General features: G+C 36.4%; 1 protein-coding gene across 5 annotated transcripts in view; it reads right to left on the minus strand.

Moving 5' to 3' along the window:
• The window catches only part of LUZP2 (leucine zipper protein 2), a 505,584-nt gene that overhangs the window by 52,742 nt on the left and 426,158 nt on the right, over positions 1-26,684 (minus strand). For all 5 annotated transcript variants that reach the window (XM_086677799.1, XM_086677798.1, XM_086677797.1 and 2 more), the window contains exon 9: positions 25,145-25,312. In XM_086677799.1, the coding sequence (XP_086533925.1) occupies positions 25,145-25,312 (168 nt within the window). The remainder of the gene's footprint in view (positions 1-25,144; positions 25,313-26,684) is intronic.

Consider the following 26,684-nt stretch of genomic DNA (forward strand, 5'->3'; position numbering starts at 1 on the left):
TCAAAAGTAAATAAACATTTAAAAAATTTAAAAAAAAGAGATAATTTTTGTACTAGAGCAGCAGAGAGGAAAATACTATTTGCAGGTGATTAAATTTAGAATCAAAACCCATGTACAGTACTTCATATAGCAGAATCCATTTATTTGTATATATTCACTAAAAAAGGGAAAACAGCTCTATAGAGATGACAACAGAAAAAAAAGAAGATGCAATTGGTGAAACATAAAAGGATACATAATGCTGCAATAAAGACTGATTCCTCCCAAATCAAGAAGAATGGGATTTTGTGGTGCCTGACCAGATCAGTCAGTAGAACACGCAACTCCTGATCTTGGGGTTGTGAGCTCAAGCCACACGTTGGGCATAGAGCTTACTTTAAAAATATGAAGGTTTACTTATGTCTTCTTCCCATTTCTTCACTGGATTATTTGTTTTTTGGGTGTTGAGTTTGGCAAGTTCTTACAGATTTTGTATACTAACCCTTTATTCGATATATATTTGCAAATATGAAGTGCTGATTCATAGAGGCACTTGTACTCCAATGTTTATAGCAGCTCTTGCAACAGTAGCCAAATTACTGAAAGAGCCCAAATGTTCACCAACTGATGAATGGATAAAGAAGATGTGGTTTATATATACAATGGAATACTACTTGGCAATGAGAAAGAATAAAATCCTGCCATTTGCAACGTGGATGGAACTGGAGGGTATTATGTTAAGTGAAATAAGTCAGTCAGAGAAAGACAGATATCATATGTTTTCACTCATATGTGGAACTTGAGAAACTTAACTGAAGACCATGGGGGAAGGGGAGGGGAAAATAATTTCAGAGAGGGAGGCAAACCATAAGAAAACAAACTGAGGGTTGATGGGGGTTGGGTGACAGGGGAGAGGGAAAAATGGGTGATGGGCATTGAGGAGGGCACTTGTTGGGAAAAATAAAATAAAATAAATAAAAATCAGAATGAACTTTTGTTTGAAAAACCTTATATTTAGCGTCAGAAAATTAAGTTCCTGAATAGGTTGGTTATAGCTGGATTTTTCTGGAGGAAAATATGGTCAATTAAAAATGGGGAGATGAGTAATCCTATTTTATTAGAATATCACAAATGGAAGATATTCATTTTTGGACATTTCTTTTAAACATTTCTCAGAAAACGACTTTAGTTGTATGAATAGTGTGTGGTATTAGACTAATTTTTCCAAGGTAAAGGTCTTTTGTTGCTGTTCTCTTCTGTGTCTATTATAGTAAGGCTACTGTGGAACCATTCCATAAAAATATTAGATTTCAGAAAACACCGTGGATTTTCAAAAGAGTCTGGAACATTGATTACATGCCTGATGAAGTTCACAGATGATTGTTAATACAGGTGGAACTTAGAAATTATTATGAGGCTTTAAATAATATTCTAAAAAAACACATTCCAGGATGTGAAATTTGAAGTCATGTTTAAGAAGGTGAACTGAGTGACACTAAATCACAACAACATGCCCTTCTATTCATATTTCTGTCTTCTGAGAGTGGCCTCAAGAAACCTCAGAAATCAGGCCTCCATAATGTCAGTTTCAAAGGTGTGCCTGACCAAACCTCAAGCTCAATAACTTATGAGATAATCATTCATTCAGTAAACAATCATTCATCAGTTACTTATTAGTTTTAGACACTGTATGAAATGCTACTGAGTAGAGGGATGAATGAAAAAGGAAGGGAGATGTAAAAATGAACAAATAGGATTTCTAACTTTACATAATCTATTATTTTAGAGTATAAGACAGATGTTTATCTAAATGTTACTTGTATAGTTGTTAAAATGGAAAAATGGGCAATACTAAAGCTTAGAAATAAGGAGATACATGAATCAATTACAGTGTACATCTATAAGGAAATTATATGAAATAATTCAAATAAAATTTACAATGCATTTCAATAGATGTCATTATTTTACTCGTAAAATGTTAACCAACTGTATCACTCTTTGTGAACAATTAATATCTCTGTAAATCATTTTACTCATATGAAAAATGAGAATACATTCTGTATGATGATGGATACATGTAATTATACAATTCTCAAAATACAAAGAATTTAAACCATCAAGAAACCTAATGTAAACAATGGGCTTCAGATGATAATGATGTGTCCATGTAGGTTCATCAACTATAACAAATGTACCACTCTAGTGAGAGATGTGAGTTGTGGAGGAGGCTGTGTGGGAGGTGGGGAGCAAGAGAGTATATGGGAACTCTCTCTACTTTCTGCTAAATTTTGCTATAAATCTGAGACTGCTCTGAAAAATGAAATCTATTTGAAGGGAATAAATGATACTACTGTATTATAACCTAAAATCTAAAATAAATATCTATAATTCCATTCTGATATAAATAAATGACTAAATAAATAAATGGGGTGAAGAACAAATATTCTTTACAGAAAAATTATAAATTATATATATATAACAGACACACACATATATATATGTGTATATATACAAATATATATAAATTTATATTTAATTTGTATATAAACTTTATTCTTTGGAAATGAATCATTAAGTTCAGCCTACACTCAAGGGAAGGGTACTTAAGTTTCACCTACCACAGGAGGGAATGTGTGTGTGTATACATATGTGTGTGTGTGTGTGTGTGTGTGTGTGTGTGTGTATAAAATATTATATATATATATGTTTGTGTAAAATATATATGTAAAATGAATCATATACACACACACACATACATGCACATACAGAGAGAGAGAGAGAAAGAGAGAGAGAGAGAGAGAGAGAGAGAGAGAGAGAGAGAGAGACATTGACATTCCCTTAATGATTCATTTCCAAAGAATAAAGTATGGAAAAGGATGAATGCTAACTTTGTGGAGAAATCTTGCAGAAACCATTTTAACCAAGTGATGAGGATTAACATCACCAATGATATCACGTACCTGACATGACGATAAAAAGAGCACCACCATAACCCTAGTATAAGCATAAAATCTGTAAACAGCCCCACTGAGAAGGATGGATATTCTACAAAATATTTGACCACTACTTCTCTCAGTGTCAAGGTTATGAAAAACAAAGAAGGACTGAAAAACTGTCACAAACCAGAGGAGACTAAGAAGACATGATGACTAAAAATGCAGTGTGGTACCCTGGATTGGATCCTGAAATATAAAAAAAGGACATTAGTAGAAAAACTGGTGAAGTTCAGATAAGGTCTGTAGCTTGGTAACAATATATCAGGGCTACTTTCTTAGTGTTGTTAAATGCACCCTGTTTATGGAAGATGTCAACATTAAGGGAAGTTGAGTGGAGGCTACTCAGGAATTCTCTGTACTATCTTTGTAATTTTTTAATTCTAAAATTCTTCCAAAAGATAAAGTCTTAAGAGAATGAGGATAATAATACTTCTTCCTTCTAGAGTTTTGTGAGGATTAAATATGTTCGTATGGGTAGAGCACAATTCCACAAATGTCAACTATTGATATGATTAATGTTTATTAACAAAATTTTCTAAATTTGTCTGTGAAAAATAAGTTTTATTAGAAAAATAATATGTTTAAAAAGCACTTGATATTATAAATGATGGTGGCCTTATGTCTATGAGAAAATAAATATGATTTGGTATATTGATATAAAATACGTATTGATGTATTGATACCATATACATGTTCAAAATATTAGTTTATCTCAAAGCATTAAAAATGGCTAAAAGTGGGGCGCCTGGGTGGCGCAGTCGGTTAAGCATCCGACTTCAGCCAGGTCACGATCTCGCGGTCCGTGAGTTCGAGCCCCACGTCAGGCTCTGGGCCGATGGCTCGGAGCCTGGAGCCTGTTTCCGATTCTGTGTCTCCCTCTCTCTCTGCCCCTCCCCCGTTCATGCTCTGTCTCTCTCTGTCCCAAAAATAAATAAAAACGTTGAAAAAAAAATTAAAAAAAAAATGGCTAAAAGTAAAAAAAAAAGAAACTAGGAATTCAGACATAGTCTTATTAAATATATTTTACACATTTTAAAGTTGAAAGTTAAACATTTTATCTGTTTTATGCCATCAAAACATTAAGCATATGGCGAAGCTAGAGAATGTCTGCTTGTAATGTGGTTCCAGTGAAAGTGACCAAGGGCATGTTTTTAACTATGTTAGTAGTGACAAAATGCATTTGGGATTTTACTGGGCCACTGCTGGGGCTTTTGCAGCATCAGCAGGAAGGATGAGGAAGAAGTGAGAACTGATGTTTCAGAGAGATAGGGACAACTCCCTAGGTGTAAAATGGTGGGGTCCAATGTTTATAATGTCTAATGCATATGGCAGGTTTAGACAACTGTGTAGGGAGGTCAGCAGGAAGGAGTTTAAATCACTCATCTAAAACATAGTATTATAAGCAGCAGGTAATAATGAAAGCATCAGTATTATTTACATTATCTTATTATTCAGGTTAGGGACTCATGAACATATAGGGACTAGGAGGATGTTATCTTTTGCAAAAGTGAGAGACCTGGGAAAATGTCAATCAAGATTTCTTAAGGGCTCAGCAAAGCAGGTTTACATTCATGGAAGGACCCTCATCCTAATAATAAGAGGAAATTGAATTCCTAATCCATGAAAATAAAGTGAATGTTGGCTTTACAAATGGTCAACCCTGTAGGAAGAGAGTAGGAAATGTTGCCTCTTGGGTCTTTACATAAGCATTCAGGGAAACTCTGTTATCAAAACTCCATCTTTTGATACTGTGGTACTCCAAGTAGTGGGAAGTGTTCTCCTATATATGTTTTAATTTTATCAGGAATGATTCCTGAATGGATTAGACTCCAATGGTAAAATTATCCATGGAGAATGAGCAGCGGCAAAATTAAAAGTTCTCAGGGACTTGATGAGATCACATGGCACATTCTACATTTTAATCAAAGTCTGGACAATAAGCATAAGGTTATTTAGGAAAACTAAACATTGGTGTGTCTCAGATAACTTAAATATGGTAGTTTTACCATTATCCATGAAAAAGACATTCATGGAAATTCACAGCTTTATATTTTGTTGTAAAATAAAATTAGAATATTTTATAGACTATATTGGAAACCAAATGGTCTGAACCTCATGCTCACTTTCACTGACTCTAGTCTAGCCTTGAGGGGGGTAACTAACCAGGATAGTAGGCCAGATTAAGGCACATCTGTTTCCATCACGGATACTGAAATTCACAACATACACATACATGACTGAAGATGAAACATGAAAAGAGCATGTATTTAATATGAAAATTCACAGCAGTTGCTGTCACTAAAAAGAGTACGTTTATTCTCCATGATAGAATGACGTTATGGTTGTGAAGAAGTTTTGAGAGAGATATAGCCACTCATGAATACACTGTAATTTGGCTGATGTGGAACAGTTCCCTCTCAGATTCTTCATTCATTAATTTATTCGTTTGTTCATTCATAAAATATTTGCTATTGGTTACAATGCATTATGGCGAACTTTAGAGGAATTCAAATAATGAAGATATGCCCCAAGTCCTCAGGAGTTGACTACTGAGAATTAAACTGTCAACTATTATATGTCCGTTTAGTGGTATCATTGGAAATTTCAGAAGTATCAGAGACTTTAATTTTGTATATAATATAAAGATATACTCAACTGATATTCTTTAATCTACCCACTTATAAGAAGCTAACATTAATTGAATACTTATGAAGGTGCTCTAAATACATTACCTCATTCAATCCTACCTACAACCCTACAAAGTTATTATTATTGTATTGTATGAGATAACAGATTCTTAAAGATGTCAAAGCACTTGTCAAAGATTAAATCATTTAGGAAGTAACAAACAATTGAATTCAGGTTTACCTGAATAGAAACATGGCTGATTTTGTTTGTTTGTTTTGTCATTGTTGTTTTGTTTTGTTTTTGTTTTTGTTTTCTTCTGGGCTCTCTATTCTATTCCACTGGTCTATATATCTGTTTTTATACCACTACTATACTTTTTTGATTACAATAGCCTTGTAATATGGTTTGAAATCAGTGAGTGTGATGCCTCCAATTTTGTTATTTCTTAGTATTGCTTTGGCTTTGGGGGGTCTTTTGTGGTTTCATACAAATTCTAGGTTTGCTTTTTTTCTACTTCTGTGAAAAATGCCACTGGAATTTTGACAGTAAATTGAATCTATGGATACATGTGGGTAGTATGGGCATGTTACAAATGTTAATTGTCTCCACAGGGAATACTGTTGAATGATTTAAAAAAAATCTTCCAAATGTATCTTAGCAGTGTAGATTCTATATTTAATATCTTCTGAATCAACAGGAGGTGGCAGATCAAAACTGAAGGCTTACAAGTGCCTTCCTGCAACTTTACTGAATTTATTAGTTCTGACAATTTTTCCTGGAGTCTTTAGTTTTCTATGTGTAAGATCATGTCATTTCTACAAACAGAGATAAGTTTACTTCTTTCTTCCCCATTTAGATGCTTTTTATTTCTTTTTCTTGCTAAATGCTCTGTCTAGGACATCCAATACTATGTTAAATAGAAGTTGTGAGGGGCGCCTGGGTGGCGCAGTCGGTTAAGCGTCCGACTTCAGCCAGGTCACGATCTCGCGGTCCGTGAGTTCGAGCCCCGCGTCGGGCTCTGGGCTGATGGCTCAGAGCCTGGAGCCTGTTTCAGATTCTGTGTCTCCCTCTCTCTCTGCCCCTCCCCCGTTCATGCTCTGTCTCTCTCTGTCCCAAAAATAAATAAAAAACGTTGAAAAAAAAAATAGAAGTTGTGAGAGTGGATCCTTGTCTTGTTTGGATCCTAAAGGAAAGGCTATTAGCTTTTCACAGTTGAATATGATGTTAGCTGCGGGTGTGTCATATGTGGCCTTTATCACATCGAATTCCTCTATACCCAGTTTGTGGAAATTTTTTTATCATAATGGGATCCTGAATTTTGCTAGATGCTTTTTCTGCATCTATTGAGATGATCATATGATTTTTAAACCATTGACTGATTTGTGGATGTTCAATCACACACCTATGGAATAAAACTCCCTTGATCATGGTATAGGATCCTTTCAATGTACTGTTGAATTCTGTTTGCTAATATTTTGTAGGGGATTTCTGCATCTATGTTCATCAGGGATATAGGCCTACAATTTTCTTTTCTTGTAGTGTCCTTGTCTGACTTTTGTATCAGGAGAATTCTGGCCTAGCATGAATTTGGAAATATTCCCTCCTTTCCTTTTTTTCCTTAGAACTCTGAATATAATTCGTATTAATTCCTCTTTAAATGGTTGGCAGAATTTACCAATGAGGCATCTGGTTCTGAACTTTTACTTGCTGGGAGGTTTTTGATCCCTGATTTAATCTCCTTTGTAGTAATTGGTCTATTCAGATTTTCTATCTCAGCATGATTCAGTCTTGGTAGGTTGTGTGTTTCTAGCAATGCATCTATTTCTTCTAGGTTGTCCAATTTTCAGTGTATAATTATTTGTAGTAGTGTATTATGATCCCTTTTATTTGTGTGGCATCAGTTGTAATGCCACCTCGTTCATTTGTAATTTTATTTGAGTTCTCTATGTTTCTTGGTAAGTTTAGCTAAAGCTTTGCGTATTTTATCTTTTCAAAAAAAAATCAGCTCTTAGTTTCATTGATCTTTTCTATTGTCTTTTTAGTCTCTATTTCATTTATTTCCACTATGATCTTCGTTTTTTCTTTTCTTTTGCTAATTTTAGGTTTAGTTTTTTCTTTTGCTAGTTCTTTGAGTTAGAAGTTGTTTGAGATCTTTTTTTTTTTTTCTTTATGCAAGTGTTTATCACTCTAAATTTCACTCTTAGAACTCCTTTTACTGCATCCCTTAAGTTTTGGTATATTGTGTTTCCATTTTTACTTGTCTGAAAATATTTTTTAATTTCTCTTTTTCTTTTTTGACTCACTGATTATGCAGGAGCATATTGTTTAATCTTCACATATTTGTAAGTTGTTCAGTTTTCTTATGATTCTTTTCTAATTTCATACAATTGTGGTTAGAAAAATGGGGCGCCTGGGTGGCTCAGTCGGTTAAGTGTTCGACTTCAGCTCAGGTCACGATCTCACGGTCCGTGAGTTCGAGCCCCGCGTCGGGCTCTGGGCTGATGGCCCAGAGCCTGGAGCCTGCTTCCGGTTCTGTGTCTCCCTCTCTCTCTGCCCCTCCCCAGTTCATGCTCTGTCTCTCTCTGTCTCAAAAAATAAATAAAAAATTTAAAAAAAAAAAAAAAAAAAAAGAAAAATGCTTGATACTATTTCCATCTTCTCAAATTTATTGAGTTGTTTTGTGGACTAATATGTTATCTTTCTGGGAAAATGTTCCATGTGTGCTTGAGAAGAATATGTAGCCTCTGTTAGATAGCATATTCTGTAAATGTCTGTTTGGTCCAACATATCCTTTTCTGTTTGGGTGATAAATCCATTGCTGAAAGAGGGCTACTAAAGTCCTGTACTAGCATTATATTATACTGCTATTTCTCCCTTTAGATTTGCTAATATTAATTCTATATATTTAGGTGTTCCTATTTTGGGTACATATTTACTAATTATATAGTCTCCTGATGAATTGACTCCTTTATTATTACATAATGACTTTTAAAATATTATTTGAGAGAGTATGAATGAGTTGGGGAGAGGGTAGAGGGAAAGAGAGAGACATGAGAGAGAGAGTCTTAAGTAGGCTCCAGACTCAGTGCAGAGCCTGACACGGGCTCAATCCCTCAATCCTGGGATCGTGACCTGAGTCGAAATTAAAAGTCAGACACTCAACCTATGTTGCCACCCACATACTCCTATAATGACTTTTTTGGTCTCTTTTTACAGTCCTTGGTTTAAAGTCAATTTTTTTTTTTTTTGATGTAAGTACAGCTATCTCTGCTTTCTTTTGTTTTCCAAAAGCACAGAATATCTTTTTCTATCCCTCACTTTCACTCTGCATGTGTCCTTGAGGCTGAAATTGGTCAGTTATAGGCAGCATATAATTAGGTCTTGCTTTTGTATCCATTTTCCTACTCTATGTGTTTTGACTGAATAGTCCTTTTATGAAATGTAAAAAAAAACATTTTTTACATTTTTTTTTTGAGAGACAAAGTGTGAGCAAGGGAGGAGCAGAGAGAGAGAAAGACACAGAATCCAAAGCAGGCTCCAGGCTCTTGAGCTGCCAGCACAGAGCCCAATGTGGGGCTCGAACCCACGAACCGTGAGATCATGACCTGAGCCAAAGTCGGACACTTAACCAACTGAGCCACCCAGGTGCCCCATGACTAAATAGTCCTTTTAAAATGAATAGTGATAAGTACACACTTACTATTGCCATTTTATGAATTGTTTTCTGGTTTGTTTTTTTTTTCTATTTACTCCTTTTTTCTTCTTTTCTAAATGCAAGGGGGTTGTTACCAGAACCACATCTTCAGGTGTAAAGTGATTGTCGGGCTCTCAGCCTCTAGAGCCAAAGGCAGGTGACTTCAAAACCTCAGTTGCCAATTACCTACTTTTGAGACTTAGGATGGCTCACTAGTCTCTATAAATGCTTTAGTTTTCTCTAATATTCATCAGAATATTATCAGTACCACCTCAAAATGTTCTTCTGGATTTTAACTAAGAAAACTTGTGCAAAACTTGTGTAAGTCAGTTACAGAGCAAGTACTCTATAAAATGTAAGTGTTGTGATAACATAAAAAGCACTACATATTTAAATGCTCATTCCTTTTTGTTCGAGTATCTCTAAACTTCTAAGTAGTGTACATTTTGAGAGGGTGATTTGACGCCCTAATTTAGCATAAAAAACCTGGGTTCATGTGGCACCTGGGTGGCTCATTTGGTTAAGCATCTGACTTTGGTTTGTGAATGTGAGCCCTGCATCAGGCTCTGTGCTGACAGCTGAGAGCCAGAAGCCTGCTTCAGATTCTGTGTCTCCCTCTCTCTTTGTCCCTCCTCTGCTTGCACACTGTCTCTCTCTCTCTCTCTCAATAAATAAAAATGTTAAAAAAAGTTTAAAAAAACCCTGGGTTCATGTTTTAGTTCCTTTTTAAGTAAAATCCTTACAGTAAGATCTGCTCTATGTATTGTGATAATCTATTAAACTTCTTATAGTAATCATCATAAAGAACTATGCAAATTAATTGATCACTATTATTATTATTACTATTAGTATTGAGCATTCAGAACCCATGCAATAGCCTACAATAGAGAAAAGTTTGGTCTTTGAGTATGCTTGATTTGAGTAACTTCCTAGGTTAGGTAGCTATATACCCTCAGGAAATATTCTTGCTTTCATAAAGAGGAGATCAAAGAAGACTAAACATGTCATAGGAAAGCTTAACACCAGCTCTCTAGGAGATTCAAAAACGCTGTCTATAATTTCACATAATCCTGAATATCAAGGAGCTTCATATAGTGATGAAAAGCAAGGCTACTATTTTTAATTTTCTTTGAAACATTGAAGTTCAACTCACAGTGCATTGAGGGCGGATCAAGATGACAAATAATTCTCTGGCCTTTCATCAGATCTAGTACCAAGAATAATTACTTTCAGCAAATATAAAGATCTTATGTTTCCTATCGTTTTTGGAAGCTCTTTTATGGAAATTCTTTTGATAAATGCTCAAATTATTTTCTTATTGTCAAACTCCATGTAGAATTTTGTGATGGACACTTCCCCAGGGATGGACACACAATGATATTTCATCAGAACAAATTAGTCTGAAACTAATCATATTGAGTGTGCCCCCATAACAACCTTTTGAGGAAAACAGCATTATCCTCATGCTATTGGTAAGAAATTCGTTTTTTAAAAACTGCCTTTGTTACACAGCTGATTAATTACAAATTCAAATCCAGGTAGTTTGCCTTTAGAATCTATGCTTTTTTTTTTCAACATATGAAATTTATTGTCAAATTGGTTTCCATACAACACCCAGTGCTCATCCCAAAAGGTGCCCTCCTCAATACCCATCACCCACCCTCCCCTCCCTCCCACCCCCCATCAACCCTCAGCTTGTTCTCAGTTTTTAAGAGTCTCTTATGCTTTGGTTCTCTCCCACTCTAACCCCTTTTTTTATTTTTTCCTTCCCCTCCCCCATGGGTTTCTGTTAAGTTTCTCAGGATGTGGATCCTGAGAAACTTAATAGAATCTATGCTTTTAAATGCTAGTTATACTTTATACCAGGTATCACGGTACAAATTTAGCAATTACACATTTTAGTTTATCAAGGTCATTGTTTTGTAACATTAGCTCTCTTTCAATAGGAATAATCACCATCTCCAGTTTAATTTCTCAATATCTCATATGTGCAGTGAATAATTAGCAGAGGCCAGGATTTGCAATTGGTCTGTTGAATTCCAAATTCTATCCTCTCACACATGATTCTGAGTAACTAACATTTACTCACAGATTCCAACACAGGCTTCCAGGAGAGTGATGGTAAAGAGAGAGCCTAGCATACTCAAGTGCTCACCTAAGGGAACTTGTCTGTGCCTATAAAGGACCATTAGAAAGAAGCATATGCCTATAACTGAAGAAAGCAGTATTAGTTTCTCTCTACATGTCTACAATATTGTATAGACAGAATGGATTAGAACCTACCCCTATCTTTAAGAAGTTGGTTTTCATACACTGGAAACTAGAGTATTTTAGGTGTTTTTAATCCTTTAGTGCATTATATTAACAAATTTACATTTTTCTGGAAACAAATGAATTTGCTAATTTTCTTTTGAATTAATTTTAGTTTGTATCATCTTTGAGTATAGTGATTATTTTTACTTTGCTATATTTTCTTTGAAGCAATACTTCATTTTACTGGGTCTCATGTTTCCTAACTTCATCTCTCTTGAGGAGATGTTTTGTTTTGTTTTTCCCCTGGGACTGGCAAACAAAACAGGGTACTAACAGGAGTGCTAGAGAGGGAATTTAGAAATTGGAGTTAGTCTGCAAGTGATGGGTAAAAAGGTTTTCCAAAGCATTTGTCTAGAGAGACAGGAAGCTTGTCCAGAGTCAGCAAGGGCTTAATTTTCACTACTGAACTAAAGGCCATTGGGTAGCTTCTCCTTTGAACTGACCTTCATCTCATCAAAATTTATCCATAACTTCCTTCTTCTTAACCAACATATCTTCCATCTCAGAAGTTGGTTATGTTCCTAGTGCTGTCCACATTCAATTCTTCACCTTGTGATCATATTCCTATCCCTTGGTACTTCTTCTAGAATTTTGACTCAATATACATCTCTAAGTTTTGTCTTCATTATCTTTCTTCATTCCTCCCTTTCTCTCTTACTAAAAATGTACTCAATCTCCTTCTATCCTGCTAAGAAGCCCGCCCCCCACATTTGTCCAAATTCCTCCTCTTCATGACTAATATCTTTTAAAAAATCATCTAGTCTTCTCACAATTCCTCACAAATTTGTCCAAATTTTATGCCCTTAGCACTTCTCAAATCCATCCCCTCCACTCCCTTTCCACCACCACTCTCTCACTGTCTCACCAATGCTATTAATCTCCCAACAATTTTGTTTGCTGCTACCATCTTGTCCTCCTCCACATGCTCTCTACATCGCCACAGGTGTACCTTGTTGTACATATTGTATATTGTGCGTTGCTTTATTGCACTTAGGAGATACCGTCTTTCTTTTACAAACTGAAGGTTTGCGGCAACCCTGCATCAAAAAAGTCTAACGGCGCCATTTTTCCAATAGCGTCTGCTCACTTCCTATCAATGTGTCACATTTTGGTAATTCCCACAATATTTCAAAACTTTTCATAATTACCATATTTGTTATGGTTCTCTGTAGTCAGTGATTATGACTTGCTGAAAGCTTAGATGATGGCTAGAATTATTTTTTGATGGCTAGCATCTTTTAGCAATAAAGTATTTTTATGGATGTGTGGTTATTCAGAATATTTTAACGTGAATACTTGTCAGAGTGTGCCATCGTTCAATATTTTTACTTTTCCAGAAAATGCAAAGACGAGAATGTTTTAATTCTGACCACCCTCTCACTACTTATAAGCTACTATCATGGTGTTTTAGGCCAATTATAACCATGGATTTTTATTACATTGCAATCAATGTAATCAATTATTACAATCAATGTTGCTTTATTTTGCCCACATGTTACTGATATCTTTGAGCACATTTCTTTTGCAACTGAATCCTTCCTTTAAAATCCTTCCTTTAAAATCCTTCTGTGAGCTCTTTTGGTAGTAAAGTCTTTCAGTTCTTATTTGTCTGAAAATTATTTTTATTCCCCCTAGTTCTTAAAGGGTATAGACTAATTGGCAGTTGTTTGATCTCAGCCTATTGAAGATATTTTTCCACTACTTTCTGGCTTCCATCATTGCTTTTGAAAAGTCGGGCGTTGGCCTAATGGTTATTACATCGTGGGTAATCACTATTCCATTTTTTGTAATGGGTTCTTTCTGTATGCTTTTCAAGTCTCTTTATCTTTTGATTTTTTTTTAGCAACAGAGCATTTTTAACTTAAGGTATGTACATTTTTTAGACATAATGCTATTGTACACTTAGTGGTCTACAGCATAGCATGAACGTAACTTTTATATACACTGGGAAACGAAAAAATTCATTTGACTCACTTTATTACAGTGGTCTGGAACCAAACCCACGATATGTCTGAGATATGCCTGTAATGGAATTATCTTCTTAAAATTGTAATTTCTTCACATTTCCTTTGTTAAAAAACTTTTAGTAGATTGCTAGTGGCTGGGAGATATAAAAATAAATGAATAAAAAATTCCTGGAGAAAAAGAAAAGTACTATTGACTTAAAATGAAGCAAGCTGATTAAATTCATTACAGATATCCTTTTCTTCTGAAAGTATAATAAGGAAATATCTCTTGTAGATGCAGTTTTTTGGGGATTAGTAATTTTTATTGCATCTAAAAGGGCAAAAGAAAAGTTGGACAATAACTTTTAATGTCTAAGACAAAATGTCCCTTGCATTCATTGATAATCAATGGAGGGTATATTGGGGCTTGTCTTACCTATGAATAGCCAAGTGGTAACTAGAAGGTAATCTAAAATGCCTTTGAAATAACATAAGCTCTGTCATGCTGGAGGCACCATGAAAGTTATTACTATTTTATGAGTGTCTAAAAATGTTATTGAAAATATAGAAATACAAAATGGAACCAGTCTTCTGGTTCTCCCACTGTGGGTCCCAGAAGATTGTGTGGCAACATGAGGAGTGGTAGAGGCCAAGCAGTGCAGCTTCATGAAGTTTCTGGTCATAATATGGCTCCCAGCACATGGCCCCTGCCTTGCTGCCACCAGGATGCATTAGAAAATCGGCTTTGCCAAAGGGGCAGTGAAACAGGAGCCTGGGAGGAGATCATCAGGGGAACTTGTCATCTAAGCTCCTGCAAAAGTGGAAAGAAAGGCAGGAAAGGCAGCAGGAAAGGATAAATATTCAGACAAAAATGTGCAGACAAAAGGCAAAAACTGTTGAAAATGTCTGACCAAGAAACTGAAGAAGATTTATTGGCAGAAAGTGGAGAAACTACAAACAAGGAGGGTTCAGCCTCTGATGAAGCAGGAGAGAAAAAAACCTGAGTCCAATTAGCAACATGTCCCATATCTTACCAGTGGTCCCTGTCTCTCTTCTGATACAATCCAGAGGAATATTTTTAATAGGTATCTCATAAATATAAGTATTTCTACAGCTCTAGAAACATTTTTAAGAAGGAGAGAATTCTGCTTCATCCCATTTTGTGTGTGTTTTTTTTTAAAGAGTTGAAATCATAGGCTGGTTATTTTTGGTAGCGAGAAAATAGTGGAATATTGAATATGGGAGGTGTTGATTGTCTTGATTATCATTCCCCAGTTGGGGAACTAGTTGTTATATCCTATAATACTCAGCACCCTGGATGGCAACTTGGAGCCACAATCTGCATTTAATATGTCTTGAACATTTTATTTAATTTACTCTTTTCTTTTAAATTAATTTATTAATTAATTTATTTTTAAATTTACATCCAAATTAGTTACATCCACGGTGCAACAATGATTTCAGGAGTAGATTCCCTAAGCCCCCTTACCCATTTAGCTCCCCCCTTACACAACCCCCACAGTAACCCTGTTTGTTCTCTATATTTATGAGTCTCCTATGTTTTGTCCCCCTCCCTGTTTTTATATTATTTTTGCTTCCCTTCCCTTATGGTCATCTGTTTTGTGTCTTAAATTCCTCATATGAGTAAAGTCATATATTTGTATATTTCTCTCACTAATTTCACTTATCATAATACCTTTTAATTCCATCCACATAGTTGAAAATGGCAAGATTTCATTCTTTTTGATTGCTGAGGAATGCTCCATTTTATTTATTATTTATTCATTTTTAATGTATTTTTTTTAAATTCAAAGCAGTTAACATACAGTGTAGTATTGTTTCAGGAGTAGTCTTGAGCATTTTAAATTACTTCTCTTCTCATGTTATCTTTCAGTAGAATGGTTTTCTAAAGAAAACCACTCCTTTCTGAAGAAAACCTTGGCTCTCACTGTCAGAATTTCATGCACTCTGTAATATCTTTGGTCCTGGTAGTCCAGTTTCTCTTGTAACTTTGGTAATGTGCTAAGTATGTAGTGTATGTAATATTGTGAGTTAAGGAGATTTACACCACAACAGCTTAAATGAATTAAATGAATTATATCCTCATGTTTCTAACAAATGTCTCTGAAAGAAGTTCACAGAGATGCTCAACTAATTTATTTCTATAAGTGATATTCTCATTGTATATGTATCAAGCATCAAGTATTAATGAGAGCTAACGAGGATTTGGTTTTGGCCTATTGCAGGGTACAAACCTGCACACCAGCACTGAAAAGAATACGTCAAAGCTTCCTTGTTGGTTAAATTTTTATATTTACCAGATAAAGTATGTCTTATAATTTATAACATAATTTTACAAATATTTCTGGGCACACATAACATGTATATTCATATAATAACATGTAAACTATGATGTATTTTTAACTTAAAATTAACTTTGTTGCCACATATATGCCATATCTTCTTGGGGAGTAATCAAAAAAGCCATTAGGACCTCCTAGGACCAAAAATGAAATCCAAACAAAACTCCCGAGTTCTAATGTTATAATTTGACGAAAATGGTTTAGACTTATATGTTACTTTTTATCCTTACAATAACCTAGACACAAGATACAAAATATATTTCTGTAGCATGGAAAACCACCAATAACCGGTAGATGTTAAGGTAACTAAATGGGTAGCTAATGACAGACAACTGATAGAAAACAGATCTGTGTAAAACTTCTGAACTGGTTGAGAAATCTCTTCTAGAAGCAGGGAAGCGCGTGCAAAGTGCAGGCTTAATTCTTATACTCCTTCCCCATTCTCAGAGTAAGGATCTTAACAGTTCTTAAACTTGGCTGTAAATTAGAATAATCGGGGAGCCTTGAATAATACCCAAACTAGTCTGCTCTTTTGCTGGATTGTATAAGAATTCTGAGTGTTGACACTCAGGTGTCAGTGAAACTCCCAATGATTAAAAATACAGCCTAGGTTGAGAACCTTTGGTCTTCTGATGATTCCAGGTGCACTGCTTTGAGAGTTCTTGGAAATTGCACTGCAACAGATTTTTGGCAAAAGAGAGGGAAATACAAATCCACTTTGCTTTAAACTGCCGGGCACCAAACAGAATACATTTTTCGCTTGGATGCCTTTAAGCTGCAGAATAGGGTCACTGTTGACTGTTGCCCTAGAATGACTTTGGCATTTCTAACAAACTAGAAAAAAAAAACCCACAGAAAACAAAAAAACAAATCATCCTTGTCCAATTAAGTAGATACCACAGTGGTGACCTTTACCAATGTAAACTGCAGCTAAATCCAAGGCAGTGAGTTGCATGGAAAGAAAAAGACAGAAGGTGGTAACCGCCTGGGGTGGGGATGAAATAATGGATTTTTGTAACACAATTTCTTCATATTTTATCAGGATTGCTTATCTGAATTGCTTTTCATTTCTGCTGCCTTTCAATTTTCTCCTTTCTTCATGGCATTTACTATTATGATCACTGACATTAAATGTATTGTGAGGGGGCGCCTGGGTGGCTCAGTCGGTTAAGCGGCCGACTTCAGCTCAGGTCACGATCTCGGAGTCCGTGAGTTCGAGCCCCACGTCGGGCTCTGGGCTGGTGGCTCAGAGCCTGGTGCCTGCTTCCGATTCTGTGTCTCCCTCTCTCTCTGCCCCTCCCCCGTTCATGCTCTGTCTCTGTCTCAAAAATAAATAAAACGTTAAAAAAATAAATAAATAAAAAAAATGTATTGTGAGAATTCATCCATACTGTTATGCTAAAAAAAAAAACTATAGTTACACTCATTGGGATACATGTATCGATGTATCTTATACTCACATATGAACACTAAAACAAGGTACATGGTTTTTTTTTAATTAAAGTAATATTCTATTTCAAAAACTTTCTTTGAATCTTCCCCAAATGTTATCCTAGTTTCTAGATATAATACTTATTTCATACCTTTACTCTTTTTCTCAGTGTTAGACACTACTACATATGCTGAATGCCATACTGAATTTTCTTATTCAATCTTCATATCAACTCTGTAGGGCTGGGGATGTTACTATCCGTATTTTATACATATTGAAGATTAGTCTCAGAGAAGTAATATGATCAAGGTTTCAAAGTTAGAATATTGCAGAAAAAAGATTTTTACTTGGTCTGATGACTTCTGAATCTTAGCTCTCTGTTTAAAAAATAATTATCCGGGGCACCTGGGTAGCTACCGACTAACCTGAGCTAACCTGAGCTAACCTGAGCTACTTCGGCTCAGGTCATGATCTCCCAGCTGATGAGTTCGAGCCCCGGGCTGTGCTCTGTGCTGACTGACAGCTCAGAGCTGGAGTGGGCTTTGGATTCTGTGTCTCCCTCTCTCTCTGCCCCTCCCCCACACATGCTCTGTCTCTGTCTCTCTCTCTCTCTCTCTCTCTCTCTCAAAAGGAAATAAACATTAAAAAAAATAATAATTTTCCTTGTATTCATGTTATGTATTTTATTATATTAAATTTCTTAGATGTTGATGAAAAGTGCAGCCTTTTACACGGGCAGCAGTCCCCTTGAAACATCAAGGGTCTTGGCTGAAACACGTGGGACAGAAAAACAAACGTTTTCTCCCTTTGAAGGTCTCTGCCCTGATGTGGTAACTGGTGAGTTTTGGACCAGGAAGATGACCCCATGGTGGGGAGGTGAGAACGACCCAGAAGTCCCCAAGAGGCACACTGCCTTGGAGTCACAGTGAAGGCAGGGCCCATGTACACCTTCCTGATCATCCCTACAGAGGGACAAAGGCAGAGAGAAGCCGAGACCTTCCTGTACTGCATGCAGATACATCAGCCCTGAAGAGGAGAGGAGAGAGGAAGGAAGGAGGCTGGGAACTGTTTTTGACCAACATGCCAAGGCCTGTGTCTGGCATTTTTCTCATCTTATTTAATGTTCCCAGAAACGCTCAGAGGCAAACATCATTACCTCCACGGAAAGTGAATCCTAGCTCTTAACCTCCATATCATGCAACTGTAAACACCAATGGCATTGCTGTATTAGTAATTCATATTATTTCACCTAAAAGTAGACCTTTTAGTAATATGCCTCCTGTTCTTCCTCATACACTTATATATTTCCTAACTTACACAAAGTCACATTTAATACTTTATAATAAGATGAAAATAATTATGGGAAACAGTATAATAAATACATAAAAATTGTTAGTTTTTTTCAGAACATGTCATTAATTGAGCAGTTTTTAAAAATAACTATTTTGCCTTTACTGAGCACTTAGTATTCATGTAGCTCTACCACACAAGCAGAAGACAAAAATAAATATGTTGACCACATATTGTTTGTATATTATGAGGCCCAGTAGACCTATCTTAAACATTCAACGCACCAACACATAAGCCACACTCACACATACACGGTTAGTGTTATTTACTAACTCTGGGGTTAGAAGAACCCTGATTTGTAGTGTTTGTCAATTTCAATGGCATAAATACTACTCACTTCTCAATCTATCAACTTGATATTTATTGGATATGAATTGGAAAGGTATCAGTGGCACAGCGCTGTAGTATTTTCACTCTCTGGACCCAAAAGACATAATATTCTCAAGAAAAGAGATAATATCATAATGTGGTAGTTTTGGTATTTACCATGTTTGCTTATAGTAAATTTTACTTAATTGTAAGTGTATATAATTAATATTTAATAAGGGCTGTGGTTTAAGAGCTGACTAGGTCAAATTCTGAAAATTTATCAGTTGGCTTTAAAATAAATATTTTAATGATTATTTATTTTTGAGAAAGGGAGAGACAGAAGGTGAGTGTGGGAGGGGCAGAGAGAGAAAGGGAGACAGAATCTAAAGCAGGCTCCAAGCTCTGAGCTGTCAGCACAGAGCCTGATGCACAGACCACAGGATCATGACCTGAGTCGAAGTCAGATGCCCACCCAACTGAGGCACCCAGGCGCCCCAGCAGTTAGCTTTTAAAAGCAGATATGAGCCATGGAATATTCACATTTCTAAATGTACAAAATGGCTCGCATATTCTGTTGTTTTGTACTGGTAAAAATGGCATGAAAATGTCATGGTCCTCAGCCCAAATGTATACAATAAAGAGAGGATATCCCAATGAAAAGTAAGAGGTGTTCTTTTACCATAAACATTCCACTATTAAACTACACATAAAACCATACTTAAGTCATGTCTCTTCTCTGATGTCCTTTTGGTTCTCATCTGTTTTCACTCCACACTGTCTTATCAGGCAACTTAATCTACTTCCAACATTTAATTGCCATCCACGGTGATAATGCTAAATCCTTTATTTGCACTCAGATGTCTTCCCTAAATTTCAGATTCAAATGTTTAATGTCTGCTGCATATAGACATTTGATTGCATGAGAGACCTCAAACACTTAGCATGTTGAAAAACAAACCAATTTGAGTTCTCCTCTTGCCTTTTGCATCACAGTGAATGAATGCAAGCACTGAGTGTTCTTCACTTCCTGCCTTTATGGATCCCACTTATATATAGCAGTTCTATGCCCCCATTAGCTCTGGAACCCTGTGTCCATTTCTGCACCCTAGATCAGATCACCGTCATCTCCTGCATGGATCAATGAAATAGAGCGTCACTGGTTTGCTTGTTTCCACTGCACTTTAGAGTTATTTTATTCAAATGCAGACCAGAGCTACTGGCTTGAACCTTTGCTCTTTGCCTCTCTGCTGGAACATTTTCTACATAAAAAATACATAATCTCATAACAAAGACATAATCTCATGTGCTTTTGAATCCAAGTCTCCTTAGTTTTTATCTTTAATGAAAGCTATTGAATTCTAAATACTAAAAACAAACAAAGTCCTGACCTACCACATACCCCTTGCATTTTTTTCCCCTCTCTCTTTACAGAGAATTAGCCTTCAGAGTCCAAAAGGTCAGGGTTGTGTGATTTCAAATTTGCATCCCCAATGATGATCCCAGGCCTGTCTTACAGATGGAAAACAATTTAATTGAATAATAAGCCCATAATGAGCACTCAATAATATATGTTCTCTAACTTCCAAATAAGGAATATATACAAGAAGAGGAGCACTGCTATGGATTGAGTATTTGTGTCCTCTAAAATTCCTGTTAAAGCCCTAACCCCCAATATGATGGTATTAGGAGATGGTCCTTCTGAAGGTAATTAGGTTTAGATTAAGTCCTGATGGTGGGGTTCTCATGCTGGGATTAGTGCCCTTATAAAGAATATAAAGAGAGAGAGAGAGAGAGCGAGAGAGAGAGAGAGAGAGAGAGAGATTTCTTCCCATTCACACATGTCTAAGAAAGACCATTTGAGCACTTAGCTAGAAGGCAGCTGTCTACAATAGAGAAGAAGGACCCTTATCAAGAATTGAATCTGGGACCACCTTGATCTTGGGCTTCACAGCCTCCAGAACTGTGAGAAATTAGTGTCTGTTATTTAAGGCACCTAGTCTACGGCATTTTGTGGTAACAGCCCAAACTGGCTGGAAACACAGCAAGTGTCATTTCAAATGAATTCTGTAGAAACATCAGTCTGGACACTGACAAATGTAGAGCAAATCATGGAGCTAAAGCACAGTCGTTTCCTTTAAGGAGAGAGGAATATGTAGCCATCACTGTATTCAATGTATGACCAAGAGCTATGAGGGATAAACACTGTGCTATCAAACCACTGAGAATAGAGATAAGTAATTTTAACTTGGAGGGTCAAGAAAAAATTCACTCAGATTAGAGAGAAGCAGAGAATGGAGAATATAATGAAGGAAAAGAGGCTGACTGACCTGACTGAGTGTTCTCAGCAGAAACATATAAAGGCATCCTCCAGAATTAAAAAAGTGGAGGTTATCAACACACTAATTATTTTTTAGGTTTTTGCTAGTAGATTCTTGTAATATTGAACTTCCCACCTAATGAAATCTGTGCTTTTAAAATCCACAGCGAACAATATATATATTTAATGTAATAATGTGTATATTACATTATTGTAATAATGTGTATATTACATTTATTGTAATAATGTGTATATTACATTTATTGTAATAATGTGTATATTACAATATATGTATGTATGTATGAATCACATATGCATATACACACACATGGATAATACAATGACAATTTTGACTGAATTATCAATCTTCTTTCAGAAAAATAAAATAAAATGACATTTTTTGGGGGGAGGGTTGGGGGCATTTTGTCTGTTTCCAGATGTAAGTTGAAAATAGCTTACTTGAAAATGTTTCACAGATTTCAGGAAAAAGCATTCAAAAGTTGAAGATTTAAGAAACCAAATGGAAGTAGATGAGACCAGTTATAAATCGTGGAAACGGGGGGATTATTTGTTTTTATTTTTATTTTTTAATGTTTATTTAAAACATTTAAAAGGAGGGGCAGAGAAAGCGGGGGGTGCAAAGGATGTGAAGCAGGCTCTGTGCTGGCAGCAGAGAACTCACGAGCCTCGAGATCATGACCTGAGCCTAAGTAAGACATTTAGGAGCCCATATTTGTAATGTTCATGTCACAACAACACTCTGCTAGGCACTGAGGAAACTGAAGCATAGAGAGGGCGAGTGATGTGAGCCTCTCACAATTATACAGGCATACCATCACCATGTCCCCGTGGCTGCAGTTAGCCAACTCTGAAGATGTACCCATTAAATGCCCTCATTTAAACGTTCCATTTTTGCCCGGGTGGCTCAGTTGGTTAAGTGTCTGACTTCGGCTCAGGTCATGATCTCCTGATTTAGGAGCTCAAGCCCTGCATCAGACTCTGTGCTGACAGCCCAGGGCCTGGAGCCTGCCTCATATTCTGTGTCTCCCTCTCTGCCCTCCCCACTTGTGCTCTCTCTCTCTCTCTCTCTGTCTCAAAAATAAGTAAACATTAAAAAAATTTTTTAAGTTCCTTTTTAATATATATAGAGAAAAGGTTCCATGACTGAAGGGTTTCTCTTATATACACCCCATATGACATCATACCATTCAGGATTTTTAAAATGTTATCTGAGGTGCCTGCATAGAGATTAAGCCCCAAGTACACATAAAGTACAATCTCCACCACTAATGAAAAGATAAAGAATGAGGACAAACCAGAAACCGTAGAGAAGCTTTTAATGCCAATCCATAAACTAGAATGCTCTACAATACATCAACTTAGATTTACTGAATTTTATCTTAAGCAATTGGATTTTTCTGTTATTGTTTTTTGAGAAATGAGCAATTCCTAAACCAGGCTCATCTAAATGCTTCCTACCTTTTTCTGTGACAAGCCAAGGGAAATAATAAATATTTATTATTTATTTCAATGACAGGACCTACATTTATTCATAGTAAATCAGGTAAGTAACAATCAGTAATTTCCTTCACACAGTCAGGGTCATAGAGAGCCCAGTTTTAATTGGGCCTAAACAAACATATTTTGAGTTGGAGACAAGTGTTGTGTGCCCACAGAATTACAAAGTGCTTTGCCCAAAGTTATCAGACTTAATAAGGCTGAACCTTTGCTCCTCCCTTAGACCAACAGTAAGGAAGTAGAGTGTGGCTTCCTGGTGGGTGGGTAACATTGTGTGAGACGCTGGGCATTTTACCAGTAACCAGTTTCAGTGAATTTCTTCAGGGTTTTTCCAAAACATAAAAAATATATTATTATGCAACTTTCTTCCTGAATTTGTTTAAGTAAATAAACACTTTAGACCTAGAGTTTTCAGAGGCAGGAAAAAATAAAGAAAAATATTGGCCTAAACATTTTAGAGATCCATAGGTATACAATGAAGCTAGAATAAGATTAAATGGAAATACATACTTGAAATGATTTTTGACAGAGAAACATGAGATTATACAGACTAAATCTGTGCAGTCCATACCTTGATAACAGCTAAAAACATTAGATTTTTCTCTTGTTTTTGATTCAGAAAATAATATTTCTCTAACCTGCCATCTGTGCACACCTCTTTTAATCCAAATGTAGGGAATCAGAATAAGCAGTAAAAAAAAAAAGCTCCAAATGTACTACGTCACTGTGTAATTGCATCAGTGGTTCTCGGGTGTGTCTGGGCTTTTAATGTTTATTTATTTATTTTGAGAGAGAGAAAGAGCGAGCATGTGCACATGTGCACGGGCAGGGGAGGAGCAGAGAGAGAGAGAGAGGGAGAGAGAGAATCCCAAGCAGGCTCTGCGCGGACAGAGCCTCATCCCAGTAATGGTGAGATCATGACCTGAGCCAAAACCGAGAGTCGGGTGCTTACCCAACTGACCACCAGCTGCGCCTAGAATACTCATTGTAAGAGTAAGTGGTCCTAAGGCAAGTGATTAAAGAACCGGCACTCTCAAATATACTGCCTGAAACTAAACTTTCTGTAATAACTCTTTCAGATTGTCAGGATTTATTTAAGTGGGAGCCTGTAAATAGGAGGTTCTGACAACTGAAACAAAAAGCAACAAATGCCCCCTGCCCTGTCAAGGGAGTGTGGTGGTGCAGAGTTGGAGGAAGCTCTGCTTAACTCAATTGTTTGCAAAATCTCCTGGGGAGCTTTTAGAAGCTACTGATGAGTAGAGCCCAACCAGAAATAATTTAATGGGTTTGGGGGGAGCCCCAAGGGTGAGGATTTTGTTACAAGTATCTCAAGTGAGTCTCACGTGTAGGAAGCATTGAAAACTATGGACTTAATTTTTTTAAAAACGATCTACTTTTGGAATGATAATGGTTATGCCCAAGAGAAAGTATTTTCCATATTAAGCTTCTGGTGCATACTGGTATGTGATATAAGATGTTTTCTTTGGGTGCCTGGGTGGCTCAGTCAGTTAAGCGTCCAACTTTATTTTTAATTTTTTTTAAGGTTTATTTAATTTTTTGAGAGACAGTGATCAGGGGAGGGTCAGAGAGAGAGAGGGAGACAATGAATCTGAGGCAGGCTCTAGGCTCTGAACTCTCAGAGTCCAACGTGGGGCTCAAACTCACAGACTTTGAGACGACCTGAGTCGAAGTCAGATGCTCAGCCGACTTAGCCACTCAGGCACCCCAAGCGTCTGACTCTTGATTTCAGTTCAGGTGATCTCATGGTTTGTGGGACTGAGTCTCATGTTGGGAGTCTGTTTGGGATTCTCCCTCTCCCTCTCTCTCTGTCCCTCCCCTGCTCATGTACTCTCTCAAAATAAATAAATAGACCTTTAAAAAAGGAGATTTTAAATTATAAAATAATTATCATCATTAAGATATTATTAAGTAACATAAAATTAAATTGTATAATGAGAAATGTACTAAATTATAATACTAAGCGATTATAGTTATTATAAATAAAATGCTCTTAAAATATTATTTTAAAATCATTTTAGATTTTAGAATAATAATGACGATTATTTTACAGTTATGTAATCTTGCCTAAAGAACAACTGGCTGTCTAGAAAAAAATGATGTCTTCCAATGTTCTCCAAGTGACCACAAAGACATTACAAAGGGTTAGTAACTTCTACTTACTTCCTAATCGTTCAGTGAATTTGATACTTTACTTGGATCCACTCTGCTGATCACATAGAATAAAATATAAAGACAGTGTATTATTTGATTATACTTTCAGAGCACGACTAAAGCGTACCTTGATTTTTGTCCTTGCATCAGGAATCATACTGTCAATTGTCCCAGGGGGAACTGACATCTGAGTTGGATTTGTCCTGGCTAGACTCAAAGGGGGAGGCGGTTGATTACGGAACACAGTCGACAGGCAGAGATGGACGGTCTCTTTCATTGCTTTCAGCTGTGAGTCCTATGGAAAAAACGAGAGAGATGACAACTGTTAACATGTGGTTCTGGTGGTCCTCGATTTTATTTGATTTGATTCTCCCTGTCCTCCTAGCCTACACTCATTCCCCACACAAATGCCTACCAATTTTCAAATGTAATTGCTTAACTTCTAAATTCCGCTATGACATGCTGTTTAATGCACACACAGTCTGTTTTTAGGAGCTGTGTCTCATGATATATTTTGAACACTGAAACTGAGAGACATGTTACTTGAATGGATATGATTTCAATAGTGATAGTTTGCTGGCAAGGCAATGTATGCTAGGGTCATCTTCAAGTAGAAAATGTCCTTAGAAACCTGCCATCTTTCTATTAATATTAATCTCTTTTACTACAAATTATTGACAGGGGCAATGTAGGCCCCTGTGTTTCTCGGATTAGCCTGCAGCACCACTCAATTTCTCCACATATTGGAGAAAACAAATTTTGTTTCTAATAAAACTCTTACTTCCTATGGGCCTTGTTAAGTGGGCCTTGTTACTCTGATGTGATTGTAAATTATAAAATTTACACTTTCTTATATTTGCATAGGATATCACAGTATTTCAAACTCTTTCACATGCGAGAAATAAGTTTATGTTTTCTAACAACTGTGAAACTGGTATCATTATTACTATTTTAATTAAAGAAATGAAAGCTCAAGGTTTTCAGACTTTTTTTTTTTTTTCTGGTTTGTATCACAAGGCAGACCGAACTAATGTAGACAACTATCTGTAACTCCCATCTTACCACCAGATTCCACTGCTAAAAATATTTTTAAAAGTTGATAGAGTAAAAAAATAATAATTATATAAAGCTGAGTACAAATCACAGAGAGACCCACCCCCCCCCCCCCGACCCCACACCCAGAGCCAAAATAGAGACCTACAACTTTTAGAAATCTTATGGTAACTCAGGAATAATTTTGGGTATGGATGTAGGCCCAAATAGGAATATGTTACATAATCATCCGTCTCAACACATGAGATGTGGTGTTTGGGGCAAGAGAGATGAAGAGATGAGTTACTGGGGTCAAGATCCCTGGACAAGCTGGCACACGTGGAGACGGCACATGCAGTGTATGCACGGATCAGTGGAATGGCGAAGTCTGTTGTCTTCCCGGTAAGGTAGCATACTCCTCAAAAATCTACTGTCTTTTATACACTATGCCAGGAATACACCTCCATGTAGCATCTGCTCCTCTTTCCTGTTCTATGGTGTAGATCCTTCCCAAGGTCTCCCTCTGAGCTTCCTACTCTTCTGTGGTACATGACAAGATTTTTTTTTGAAGACGAGAAAGAATGTCTTGCTAGAACATCAGTTAAGACATCTATTTTGTGATAGCAAGAGATTAA

This window comes from Puma concolor, chromosome D1 (assembly GCF_028749965.1).
Source record: "Puma concolor isolate L17-30 chromosome D1, mPumCon1.1.hap2, whole genome shotgun sequence".
In the NCBI taxonomy this organism is placed as follows: domain Eukaryota; kingdom Metazoa; phylum Chordata; class Mammalia; order Carnivora; family Felidae; genus Puma; species Puma concolor.